This window comes from Sprattus sprattus, assembly GCF_963457725.1.
Source record: "Sprattus sprattus genome assembly, chromosome: 8".
Classification (NCBI taxonomy): Eukaryota; Metazoa; Chordata; class Actinopteri; order Clupeiformes; family Clupeidae; genus Sprattus; species Sprattus sprattus.
Window position 1 is genome coordinate 4,845,825 of NC_137927.1, and position 13,519 is coordinate 4,859,343.

Genomic DNA, 13,519 nt, shown 5'->3' on the forward strand with positions numbered 1-13,519 from the left:
ATCTGACTAGACAAAAAAGAGGGTGAAAAAGGTTTTCTGCAGGAGGGAAACGGAGAGAGGGATAGAGAAAAAGTGAGAGCGTCTGAGGGTTGGAGGGATAGACAGAGAGTGCACGAGAGATAGGAGAGTGATAGAGACCGAAAGAGAGAGGCAGTGTGAGGAGGGATAGAAAAAAAAGAGAGATATAGAGAGAGAAAGGGATAGACAGAGTTTATTGTCTGTATTGACCCTTTATCCAGCAGAGCCATGAGTGGATGCCCGTACTTCGCGAAGAGAGACATGTGAGTACTACTGTACAGGGACCCGACCCCTGGGGAGGCCCACTCTTACATGCCTGTCATGACCTAGACATGCACAAACTCACTGACTCATGCAGAGCTTTTGTGTTTGTGTGTGTGTGGGTGTGTGTGTACGTGTGTACGTGTGTGTGTATGTGTGTATGGGTGTACGTGTCTGTGTGTGTTTGTACATGTGTGGTGTGCGGGTGCATGTGTGTGTGTGCGTGTGCGTTTGTGTGTGCGTGTCCCTTCAGCCGACATCAGCTGAAGGACGAGGAGGAAAGAGATGACTCCCAGGATGGGACTAACAAGGCCAGCAAAGGAGGGATCATCTACGGAGACTACCTGCAGGTAAAACACACACACACACACATGCACAGCTGACAAACACATAAACACACACACTGACACACAGACACTATTAACCCCTAGAGATGCTCACAATGGTGTCCAGACTGTCCAGTCCATTATGTTCTCTGAATATGTGCTTCAACAAAACTAAGAGTGTGCTGTTAATTTGTTTGTGTCTAGCTGGATAAGGTTGTGACAGCTCAAGTTCTACAGAGTGAACTAAAAGGCAATAAGATTCATGATGAGCACCTGTTCATAGTTACTCACCAAGGTAGGTAGCCTGTCTGCTCTACACTAACAGATCTTATTTATTCCCATCATATTAGAACCACTTTCTCTTCATTTGTAATGTAATGTAGAGCATAGTAAAGAAACTGAGTTGCCAACTTTTAGTGCCATCTTCGCACCACATGTGGCCATCTGGTAGCTGGCATGCTATCATACTAAGCAAATCCATTCTCAAATCGGAAATCTCAATTTGGGGTCAAGTTTAGGGGCCAAATATAACTGATTGTTTTCTCCATCCTGGGTACAGCTTATGAGCTGTGGTTTAAGCAGATCTTATGGGAGCTAGACTCAGTCAGGGACATCTTCATCAGAGGACATGTGAGTTTTTGTCCATTTAACACTCTCTCTCTCTCTCTCTCTCTCTTTATGTGTGTGTGTGTGTCAGGCATATCGGCTGTTGTAGTTAAATTGACCAAACATTTACACATTTCCTTGACCACTGCTAACCACTTAACTGTATTGTAAATGAGCACAATCTGTTTTCCAAAGCGAAGGCCCTCACATTGTAACAGATGCAAGTTGCATCTTTGACTAATGCTCAGCATTCCCTAACCAATGCCGTCTTGTGTACTGGATAACAATGGATAAGTCATAGTCATTTCTAACTCTCTGAGTCAAAAGTGGAAGTATGAGTGGGCATCACCGATCAGTCCTGACTGTCTCCAGGTGCGGGATGAGCGCAACATGCTGAAGGTGAACACACGCATCCACAGGATCGTCATGATCTTCAGACTCCTGGTCGACCAGTTTAATGTTCTGGAGACTATGACTGCTTTGGACTTTTTTGACTTTAGGTTCGTAGATTATTTATCTTTTATTTGTTTGTTGAACACGTAGGTCTAAAAAAAATGAAAATCACTGTGATGTGTTCTTTTTTTTTAAATCTAACTTGTGCCTGTGTGTACGTATTTTTGGGTGAATGACTTATTTGTGTTTAACTGTGGGTTTGTTTTCTGTGTATGTGTCTGTGTGTGTGTATGCGTGTGCGTGCGTATCTACTAAACCAGGGAGTACCTGACTCCGGCCTCTGGCTTCCAGAGTCTGCAGTTCCGTCTCCTCGAGAACAAGATCGGTGTTCCTGACAATCTGCGGGTTCCTTATAACCGGCGGCACTACCGGGACAACTTCCGCGGGAAGGAAAGTGAGCTTCTCTTCAAATCCGAGCAGGAGCCCGCGCTGATACAGCTGGTGGAGGTAGAGGCCTTTAATAAGCTCAAAGACCCACAGGTTCTCAGGTTAGCCATGAAACAGAGGCCTACAGAGGTCAAGGGTCACTCAAGGTCACATCACACATGCACTATGCATAGCCTGCTGGTCTTCAAAGGGGGGAACAGCTACAGTTGTAACACGTTTTCATATACAGTATAAACTTCATACAACATACATCTTTAGTCTACTGTAGCACTGTATGGAAAAGGAATTTTGGAGTTACCGATGACCAGCTTGGTAGAGGTTTATCAATGTTCTTGCTGGCATACTTTGACACTTTGCAGGATCTTTGGATTTGGCATATTTAAAGCCACCTTCATCTACGGGGCAGAAGTATGGTTGAAAAGCCCAGCTGGACTGGGACAAGTCTCTCAGTAATGCGTGGGTGTATCCTTCCTGTGGCGTGTCTGTTGTTGTCTCTCAGTAATGCGTGGGTGTATCCTTCCTGTGGCGTGTCTGTTGTTGTCTCTCAGTGATGCGTGGGTGTATCCTTCCTGTGGCGTGTCTGTTGTTGTCTCTCAGTGATGCGTGGGTGTATCCTTCCTGTGGCGTGTCAGTTATTGTCTCTCAGTGATGCATGGGTGTATCCTTCCTGTGGGGTGTCTGTTGTTGTCTCTGGTATCTCTGGTAGTATCCTAAGACATTAGGAGTATGGAGGGGGGAGGGACTAGGACGCCAGACACCACTGTTGAGCCCTCTAGAGGCGTCATGGGCCTAATTCAATGAAACACTTGCCCACCCCAGTGAAATGCTCACAAAGGCGTTGTTGTTGTTGTTGTTGTTAAGTGTCATGATTGTTAAGTGCCAGAATGATGGTAGTGCACCCTGCTGTGTTGTTGTTGTTGTTGTGTTATTTAGTATCCGTATGATGGTGGTAGTGCACCCGGCTATGTACCTGTAGGAAGTTCACAAGCAATAACACAAGGAATTTATCATCTTCCTGATAATAACATGTCAAAGACAGTTGTAACATGTTGGAGACAGTTGTAATGTGTCGGGACAGTTGTAACATGTTGGAGACAGTTGTAACATGTTGGAGACAGTTGTAACAGTGGGGTTGGGGATTGGGTGGCAGGAGAGAGAAAGAAACATAGTTCATCCTGAAGCAAGTTAGGAGGAGAGGAGAAGGAGAGAACAGGGGAGAGAGGGAAAAGCAGAAGAGGAGGAGTGAGAGAGAGAGAGAGAGAGAGAGAGAGAGAGAGAAGGGACTTCCCAAGTAAGAGAAGGTGAAAGGAGAGGCAGACAGCAGGTGCTGTAAAATGCTCTGCAGTCGACGCCGCAAAATAATGTATCATTTATCCTTTTATCTAATGTAATTCTTCCATGTTAGTCTTCCTCTATCTCTCTCTGTCTGTCTCTCTCTTTCACTCACACACGCACGCACGCACACACGCACACACACACACACACACACACACACACACACACAGTTTAGTATGTAAATGAATTCATTGTTAACTAGACATACTTGTCAAGTGCCTATGTTGTGGCTGTATACATCTGAAATTGTCCAACAAGGTGCTCCAATGTGTGAACAAAACAATGAGAAATTAGCAGGATTATTTCAGTGCAGAATGGTATTTATTGGACAATGTTTTGCTCATTAATACCAAACGTAAAAAAGAGTGCTGCCCCATAGAATGTGCAAAAATAGAATACATATTAACATTAGTCTTCTTAACACCTTTGAGGTCAGTATTTTTTTAAATCCTGCCCTAGGTCTTGTGCCTATTATCTGTTTTCTTTGGGTTGCAGAAATGGCTTGAACGCACCCCAGGTCTTGAGGAGAACGGCTTTAACTTCTGGGGGAAACTGGAAGTCAACATTACAAAGGCACTAAAGATGGAGAAAGAGAAACTAGAGGTTTGTTAGCACCTCCTGATACTCGTTAACCAGCTCGCAAAGTTGTCTCTTGCAGCTATAGATTAACTTGGACACAAGCAAAATATTATTGATGCTGACTACAAAGATGGTTTGTAGTACTGTAGCCTTTAACAGATTCAAACAGTGACACTTTTTGGTAGCATTTCTAATCAGAGTATGGAAACAATGGTGTAAGTACTGAAGTAAATTAATGAATGAATTAAGTCATGCATCTAATACTGCAATTAAAAGTAGGCTGACATAACAATTTATATGGAACTCTTTTGAAGATCAGATAGCATGGATTCAGCTGCAGTGTTTTTACTTTTGAACAGAGAAAGCCAGAGTCGGAGGATAAAGATGAACATATGGCAGAGTTCAATAAGCAGAGAGACGTGCTGACATCCCTGTTTGATGAGAAAAGACATGATCACCTCGTGAGTAAAGGTGAGGACATTCATCTCTTCATCTCTCTCTCACACACACACACACACAGTCACAGATACGCACACACATGCACGCTCGCACATGCGCACACAGACTCCAATCCATAATCCAAATCACTAATTACCTCACAATATACGTACATGCTTTGAAAGGTTGATCAACATGATTAAAGTCTTCAGATCTCTCTCTGTCTATTCTCTGTAGGTGAGAGGCGACTGTCCTATAAAGCCTTGAAGGGCGCTCTTATGATCTACTTCTACAGGTGAGATGTTCTGCCTCCTTCTACCTGTCAACCCACCCCTCAGACTCACTCCCCTCTCACTCTTCATCCTGTCCTCTCACTCTTCACCTGTTCACCCTTAACATGTCCTCTCACCTGTTCCCTCTTCACTTGGTCACCCTTAACATGTCCTCTCACCTGTTAACTCCTCACCTGTTGTGTGCCGACAGAGAGGAGCCTCGCTTCCAGGTGCCCTTCCAGCTGCTGACATCTCTGATGGACATCGACACCCTCATGACCAAATGGAGATGTAGGCATCTCATCTATATCAGACATGTGGAATAATCCTAATTATAGAAGCTAGAATGTACTATCTTAATGAGGAAATGAATGATCCAATATAACAACTATTAATAATCCAAAATGAATACAACTATTTGATACAGTTCCTCACCATGTGCTCTCATAACATTAAGGAACACTGTGCATGAGAGACATTCTAAGTGACTATGATTTCTGTCATCTCCTAGACAACCATGTGTGCATGGTGCACAGGATGATTGGCAGTAAGGCGGGAACAGGGGGATCTTCAGGGTACCATTACCTTCGTTCCACCGTCAGGTAAGGCCAACCTAGTCAACACGTCCACCTCAGGAACACCACCCTACACCACAGTGATTTACGCCATCACCATTTCCCCAGAACAAAGAACACACACAATAGATTTTTTTATCCCAATGTTACCATATTGTGAAACACCTCTTCATATTTCGTTATATATAATGGGATATATAATATACAATGTGCAGAAGCATCCCAACCCTATAAAGGGACCAGACCACACTCCCATACTCTCTTTCACACTCATATTCTGTCATTGTTCCCTATTCTAACTTCAGAAAGGCAATATGCCCCCCAAAGTAAGCGTAATCTTAAAAATAACAATATTGTTCCACATATATTTATCTTGAAACACTTAAAATATACACAGGGAAACTTGCCATCTAATCATAACAGAACATATTACACACAAAATCACACCTACATTCTCACAAGAAATCATGTCAAGTCATTTGGAGTGTCTTTGTGTCTTGTTTAAAGAGTTGTGTTTGCATTGTTCCCACCAGCGACCGTTATAAGGTGTTTGTGGACCTTTTTAACCTGGCCACCTTCCTGGTACCGCGAGACTGGGTGCCAAAGCTCAACCCCACAGAGCACCCCTTCCTCTTCACTGCAGACACCTGCGGCGACAGCTCCTACTGGAGCAGCAGCAGCGACGAGTCCGACTAAAGACACGACGGAGGAGGGGGAGAGGGGGCAAGAGAGGGGACCATGGAGTTGAGCCAGAGAGAGAGGGAGAGAGAGAAAAGGCGAAAGTGACGGGGGAGAGCGCTAAAGAGGGGGGGTGAGGAGAGCGAAAGAGACGTGGGAGGGAAGAGAGCAAGTGGGGGGGGGGGGGGGGGGGGCGAAAGAGGGGGGGGGGGGGTATCATAAGAGATGCCAACGGATCAAAGGCAAAGGGGGCGGGCTCAGAGGTTAAGGCAGGCAGAATGAAAAGAGAGAGAGCAATAGAATATGCCAAGAATTGTGGAAAAGAGCAAACAGAGTAAAGAGCAAAAAGGTCGCTGAAGGTGCAGAGAGTTCGCTGTGTGATGGTACCAGAATCAAACAGAGGACCTTGCACTCAAGACTGACAACCTCCCTTCACCCCACCTATACTCTTCAAATTTCTGGTGGTATGACTCACTAGAACACCCAATCATTCAAAACCAAACAGCTTGCACTGCCCACTTTCACAGAGATATGTATGTACATACTTTTGACAATTGTGCACAGTATGCTTTTTTTTTAATGCTTTTAAATGGTTTTCAATGATTGACAAAGGTGAGCTTTTTGTACATAAAAATGTTACTGATATTGGTTGATATTGTGCCTATTTTGTGCATTTTGTACGAACTGCTAGTAACTGTTATGACTTTTAAGTAAGACATGACTTTGAATGCCTCTGTGCACTGCATTACATTGCATTGAAAATGTTATTATGATGATTGCAATGTTATTATGATGTTTTAATGTTTTCATATAGGATTCAGTAAAAAAAATACACAGTTTCTCACTTCACAGTTTTGTTGAAGTACAAAAAAGGGTTACATTTTATTCAAAATTCATTGTATGAAAGTATTGTATACTAAGTTATTATGAAAATTAAACAATCTTTACAATATCTCAATAAAGGGTGATGGCTCATTAAGACAAACACACACATCCCTTTTATCATGCACTGTTGCCATTACCTCTTCAAATACCAAATATGTAAAACCTTGTAATACCAGGTCATGGTACCAGGTCAAGTAAAGTGACATTTGGTTCCGTTGATGAAGTGCCAAGTTTGCTGGTTCACTGTCCCTTTAGGCCACTGCCTAAATCAAACACTCACAGCCGCCACTGTGTCTGCTATACCTGAGGTCCAAACACACACACATACACACACACAAAGGGGGAGAGAACAGAGGGATGTTTCACGCAGAAAACACTTACACACACAAACACACATACACACACACATAAAACAACCATGTGGTTGACAACAAACTTAATTGTATGAAGGGGGCTCATTTTTTTCAAGTATTGTCCCTGCTGTAATCATTTTTATGCAGGTACTTTTCCCAATTGGTGTCTTGTCAGTCTAAACTAAAGCACTAACTAACGTCAATGACTACATGAAGATACAGATAATGAACCGTATTCTTCTGAAAACGATGTTATGCTTTGGCTTTGGCACAGTCTAACCACAAATGCTTCTATGTGTGTGTGTGTGTGTGATTGTGTGTGTGTGTGTGTGTGTGTGTGTGTGTGTGTGTGTGTGTGTGTGTGTGTGTGTGTGTGTGTGTCTGTGTAATGCCTGCAACCACCAGTCAAGTACAGTCGTGGCCAAAAGTTTTGAGAATGACACAATTATGCATTTTCACAAAGTTTGCTGTTTATATATTTTTGTCAGATGTTACTCTGGAAGACTGAAGTATAATTACAATTATAAAACAATTGGGTTCTATCGCGTTATTTAGCTGTTTCTGATTGGACGACAGACGTTCCATGAGTTGGATTATCCGTCAACATACCAACAGTTTCGGACTTTTCACAGCTAATAATAAATCACTCTGCGATGAAATATTCGCGTTGATGATAACCGTTAATTCAAAATTCTTAAAATTCCAAACCAAGATGTTGACAATGAAACAATTTTTTGTTGCGGAGAAACAATGGCGAAATAAACCATTTTTAATCAATAACTTCGTGTTGAAATGTTAATTTGTTGACGGTAGAATTGTTTTATAAAAGCAATATAGCACTCGTGGGAGTGGGGTAGGTAATGGATAATCCCACGGGTGTTGTTGCCTACGCCACTCGGCCTGCGGCCACGGTGGCTACGGCCGAACACCACCCGTGGGATTATCCCTTACCTACCCCACTCCCACTCGTGCTATATTGCTTAAACATTTAATAAGTGTCACTGGCTTTTTTTGACAATTACATGAAGTTAATGCAAAAATTCAATCTTTTTCAAGACCTCTGCAATCCGCTCTGGCATGCTGTCAATTAACTTCTGGGCCACATCCTGACTGATGGCAGCCCATTCTTGCATAATCAATGCTTGGAGTTTGTCAGAATTAGTTTTCTTTTGTTTGTCCACCCGCCTCTTGAGGATTGACCACAAGTTCTCAATGGGATTAAGGTCTGGGGAGTTTCCTGGCCAATGGACCCAAAATATTGATGTTTTGTTCCCCGAGCCACTTAGTTATCACTTTCGCCTTATGGCAAGGTGCTCCATCGTGCTGGAAAAGGCATTGTTCATCACCTAACTGTTCCTGGTTGGTTGGGAGAAGTTGCTCTCAGAGGATGTTTGGACAAACAAAAAAAAAAGAATTCTGACAAACTCCAAGCATTGATTATGCAAGAATGGGCTGCCATCAGTCGGGATGTGGCCCAGAAGTTAATTGACAGAATGCAAGGGCGGATTGCAGAGGTCTTGAAAAAGAAGGGTCAACACTGCAAATATTGACTTTTTGCATTAACTTCAACTAATTGTCAATAAAAGCCTTTGACACGTATTAAATGTTTGTAATTAGACTTCAGTCTTCCATAGTAACATCTGACAAAAATATCTAAAGACACTGAAGCAGCAAACTTTGTGAAAATGTAAATTTGTGTCATTCTCATAACTTTTAGCCACGACTGTACTGCTCAGCATCAGTTACACTAGGTAGCCTCTTCATCTTGAAACATTAGTGTCAACTTTACCCCTGCTGTGCATATTACAAACTGGCTCTTTGCTGCTGTAAGAACCCTTTTTTACAGTCATATTTGGTCATCTTGCAATGATATGCGTCCTGCTTGTCAATCCAAATAAAGAATTAATACTAATTAAAGTAACATTATGTAACAATTCTACCTTAAAATAACAGCTTGAAAAAAAATTGTGCCACTACAATTACTTTTAATATGGAGAATGGCCTCTCCGCCATTGCCATCGGGGGTCTGTAGGGAAATCACCGCACTATTTGGGATTTCTGGAGCCGCCCGGTCCTAGGTGGAGGTATTTCAACTTGCTTACTTTTCTTTCCCTAGTCAATATCGGAACAGCTTTTACTTGTTGTCGAGAGCTGAAAAACACATTTGGATACAAGTTCGATTCAGAGCTATCCATCTTTCTGCTGGATTAGTAAGTAGTTTATTTTCTGTCCTGCTTTGTCTTGTCTTGCACTTCCTTGATGTTTAACTGTGTGAGCAAAGTTGTTGACTCGCTAGTTTATCATAATCGAGGAAAGCAAGGTTTCGCTAGGTTTAGCGGCTAGGGGGAGCTCCAAGCCAAAAACTCCATTGTGCTGCTTTACACTCACCACACAGATTACTTCCGATCCTGATGTGCACATAACCTTCCATGCCCCAGGAAGTGCCCCAGGAGTTACGCACAATCCAGTACGGCACATCGCCTGGGACACACAGAGCACATTTATTATTGTGATTCTCAGAGCAGCAATATACAGATATTTCCTTTAAATGCCATTTTTTGTGGTCCTACACAGGTAAGAAAACATTGTAACTATTCAAATCTTGTAGACATAAGGAATACTTAATATTGTGTGTTGGTGAATGCATGTGTATGTGAATTTCCAGAGTACTGCATTAGTAGACCTTTTTTTGTGTGTGGGCCTAAAGTGCCAAATCTTTTTGACTGGCATGGTTGAGTGTGATGTTTTATTAGTTGGTGTATGGGTATGTAGACTAACAGTGTCACCTGTGTGTGTGGTGTGTGTGTACACTAACAGCATCAAATGTGTGTGTGTGTGTGTGTGTGTGTGTTTGCACACTTACAGTACCACCTGTGTGTGTGTGTGTTTGTGTGTATATACTAACAGTATCACCTGTGTGTGTGTATGTGTGTACACTAACAACATCACCAGTGTTTGTGTGTGTGTGTGTGTGTTTGCACACTTACAGTACCACCTGTGTGTGTGTGTGTTTGTGTGTATATACTAACAGTATCACCTGTGTGTGTGTATGTGTGTACACTAACAACATCACCAGTGTTTGTGTGTGTGTGTGTGTGTGTGTGTGTGTGTGTGTGTGTGTGTGTGTGTGTGTGTGTGTATGTATGTACCTGTGGTATCGTATCCAGTGATCTGTACAGCATGATTGGCATTGCGGCTGGAGCAGTGATGCTGGATGACTCCGCCCAAATAGTCCTGCCAGCTCACTGCGTCTACGGTAGCCACCAGCGGTCCATAGTCCACCAGCCACTGCTTCATGATGTCTTCCTCACCACTGAAACACACACACACACACACACTCTTTTACCCTAGAAAAGTTATCCCTGGAAATGTTCCGTTGCTCAGTTCAAGCCATAGGACACAGGTGCTTAGCCCACAGCCCACACACATGCAAGTAAACGTGTGCGCGCGCACACACACACACACACACACACACACACACACACACACACACACACACACACACACACACACACACACACACACAGGACCTTTGCTCTGCACAGGGACAGCACTGAGGTCAGTGTCCTGTCTGCCTCTCACCTGTCTGTGTCCTGACTTGGTACACACTCACATCAATCAGCCTGACCCTGAGTTTCAACATCACCACAGCAACGCGGACATTACACACACACACACACACACACACACACACACACACACACACACACACACACACACACACACACACACACACACACACACACACACCTTTACACAGCACACACACACACACACACACACACCCTTTACACAGCTTTCAAGGTCATAGACTACATATGGCCCCTACAAAAGAAAAAGATAAATAAAACATAGTGATCATGACATATCTAACATGTGCCTCTTTCTCAGCTATCAGTCCTTTCTGAAACGGTGAGGTATCACTGGACCATACCTGAAGTCTTGGGTCATGTAGTTGTTCACTGAAACGCCTTCATGTGACTGAGCAAAGAAATGGCAAATTCCAGACACTCCCTTATAGGGATAGTCAGACTTCTTCACCAACTTCTCCTGGGTCTTTGAAGACAGACAGGCACAACACACACACACACACACACACACACACAGTTATAATTCAAGACATTTACAAACTTAGACATTTCTGAGTTGTCTAGGAATTCATCCATGAAATGACTTTGAATAGGAAAGATATAATCATTGAATAATACATATTTTTTAATTGACCTGAATAAATATACTTGTGTGCTCCAAACGTTGTGTTCATCAAATAATCCTGTTTTTATGTTTTCATAGAAAATAAAACAAAATGCCACTAAAAGCTGACTGGACTTCTACCTTCTTCAGCCAGGTGAGGGCTCGGACCGTGGAGCCCCCCTCACAGCCCTGGTCCTTGTAGGAGCAGTCGAGGACCTGCTGGACACTCAGCTGCTCAAGGGGGTGTCCCTCTTTGGCTCTGACTGACTCCAGCGCCCCAACAATGCTGAAGGCCCAGCAGCTACCACACTGCAATGGGCCAACCAGGAAGCAGGTGAATCAGGAAGTCAAACATTGTCATTCCAGTCTAGAGCTGGAGGATGTTCAATGTGTTGTTCATATCAGGAAACTAAATTTGGATTCTGAAGGGTCATATTAGAACACTTCTGATATTCATTTAAATCAAAATTAAAAATAAATTTTCTTTGATACTATAATAATGCTGTTTTTTTCTTTTATTTCCCTCTTTCCTTGGCATGTTATGTATTATTATTTAGGTCAGTTACTTAATTGAATTTGCTTAGCTAGTTATTTACATTGAAAAAATATGGATTGATGACACCTTCCTCCATGATATGGAGCTAATAAAACAAAGCTGAAGGTTCTGAAGGGACTGTAAACATGATGAACATCCTTAATTGATAATGTTGTAATTCAGCATGATTATCACAGCAGTGTATTATGTTGCTTTGCAGGGAAAGACCCATAATAAATAAACACTAGCAGCGATACAAGAAGGTGTGTTATGAACAGCACTACAGAAAGATAAGGGAGGCCTTTTCCTAAGGAAATGACAGATAGTGGACCGTTGACCTGCAGACAGTGTGGGGTGAGAGAGCTGAGGCTTACCGCCCCCTGGTTCTGCACTGGCCCCACTTTCCCCTCATCCCGCCAGTCAAACCGGGCAGGCAGCTCTCTGACAACACGGCTGTGCCGATTCAGCCTGCTGGCATTATAGTGAGAGACTACCTCAGCCTTGGCTTGCAAGTACAGCTCTGGGGAGGAAGAGAGGGAGGGAGAAAGGAACAGAGAGAGAGAGGAAGAGATAGAGACAGAGAGGGATGAAGATAGAGAGAGGGAGGAAGATAGAGATAGAGAGATGAAGATAGAGAGAGATAGAAAGAAGTCAATTTGAAGAATGACACACAACACAAGGAAAAGCTTTATAGCAGTCATTAATTGGTGATTTTGGTATAATAAAACATTAACCCTGACAACTAGTCATGTTGGAACATTTAAGGGGTGCTGCATCACATGGCAGGCCTGTTACCTCTAAACTGCTGGGGTGATAGATGGGAGAATTGATTCACACCATATCTGGCCGAGCTGTTTGTGGCTTCGTTGGGCTGTGTGTTCAAAAATGTGTGTCTCTTGAGCGAGTTCTGCAGGGAAAGAAGATGAAGGTGGAGATGTCGGTCAGATTTAGCCTCATCACTAGAAGAAAATATGTTCGTTATCCTAAAAGATAATGACGCTTGGTGTCGTTGCATGAAGTCTGCAGCGACATGTTAGGTGCTCGTTAAGGAATAAATGCAAACATAAAGGCTGAATAATTATGTTAAGGTCATCTTACTTCAAAATTGAGACTACGTTGTGAATACTCTTCCAGACTGGTGTACGTGTACTGGAATCTCTTTCTGGATAGATCAAACTCTGAAGACGAGTTGGTTTCAGTTCCTTCAGGTTTTGGGAGCTGGTCATTTCCTGTGTTGAAATCCACTCTCTGATTCAAAAGCAAAAGTAAAACGGCAAATGTCGCCATTTAACATATAGTCCATACATATAATATATCCTACAATTAACTAAAAAGACAGAGTAATTAAAGTGCGATGTATGCATGTGTGTTTCTACTACTAGCACTTTACGAAAAAGCAGTGCTTAGCTCTGATTTTATACTGCCACCTGCTGTACCGGAAGATAGTTTTATTTACAGCTAGAGGGTATTTTCTCAAATTGGACAAGACACCAAAGTCTAGCACTACGTCTGCCCTTTTTAACACCTTGTTGTTGTTGTTGTTGTTGGGGGGGGGGGTATTAATGTTCAACTGTTCAAAATGTAACCTAATAGGACCTACTGTTAACATGAGTCAGTTTTTCAG

General features: G+C 42.8%; 2 protein-coding genes across 2 annotated transcripts; one reads left to right on the top strand and one right to left on the bottom strand.

The window, feature by feature from the left end:
- Positions 1-246: 246 nt before the first annotated feature.
- Positions 247-5,946, top strand: tdo2a (tryptophan 2,3-dioxygenase a; the record flags this gene model as incomplete). Its single annotated transcript, XM_080844070.1, has 12 exons — positions 247-281; positions 533-629; positions 810-900; positions 1,165-1,235; positions 1,584-1,711; positions 1,925-2,111; positions 3,882-3,989; positions 4,325-4,436; positions 4,641-4,698; positions 4,887-4,966; positions 5,187-5,277; positions 5,784-5,946. The coding sequence occupies 12 exons, from the start codon at positions 247-249 to the stop codon at positions 5,944-5,946; spliced, it is 1,221 nt and encodes a 406-aa protein (XP_080700196.1).
- A 994-nt stretch (positions 5,947-6,940) lies between these two features.
- ctso (cathepsin O) lies at positions 6,941-13,264 on the bottom strand. The gene is made up of 8 exons (XM_080843373.1): positions 12,994-13,264; positions 12,691-12,802; positions 12,270-12,415; positions 11,502-11,669; positions 11,101-11,222; positions 10,316-10,479; positions 9,555-9,647; positions 6,941-7,116 (listed from the first exon to the last, which is right to left on the bottom strand). The coding sequence occupies exons 1-8, from the start codon at positions 13,180-13,182 to the stop codon at positions 7,082-7,084; spliced, it is 1,029 nt and encodes a 342-aa protein (XP_080699499.1). The 5' UTR covers positions 13,183-13,264; the 3' UTR covers positions 6,941-7,081.
- Positions 13,265-13,519: the final 255 nt, after the last annotated feature.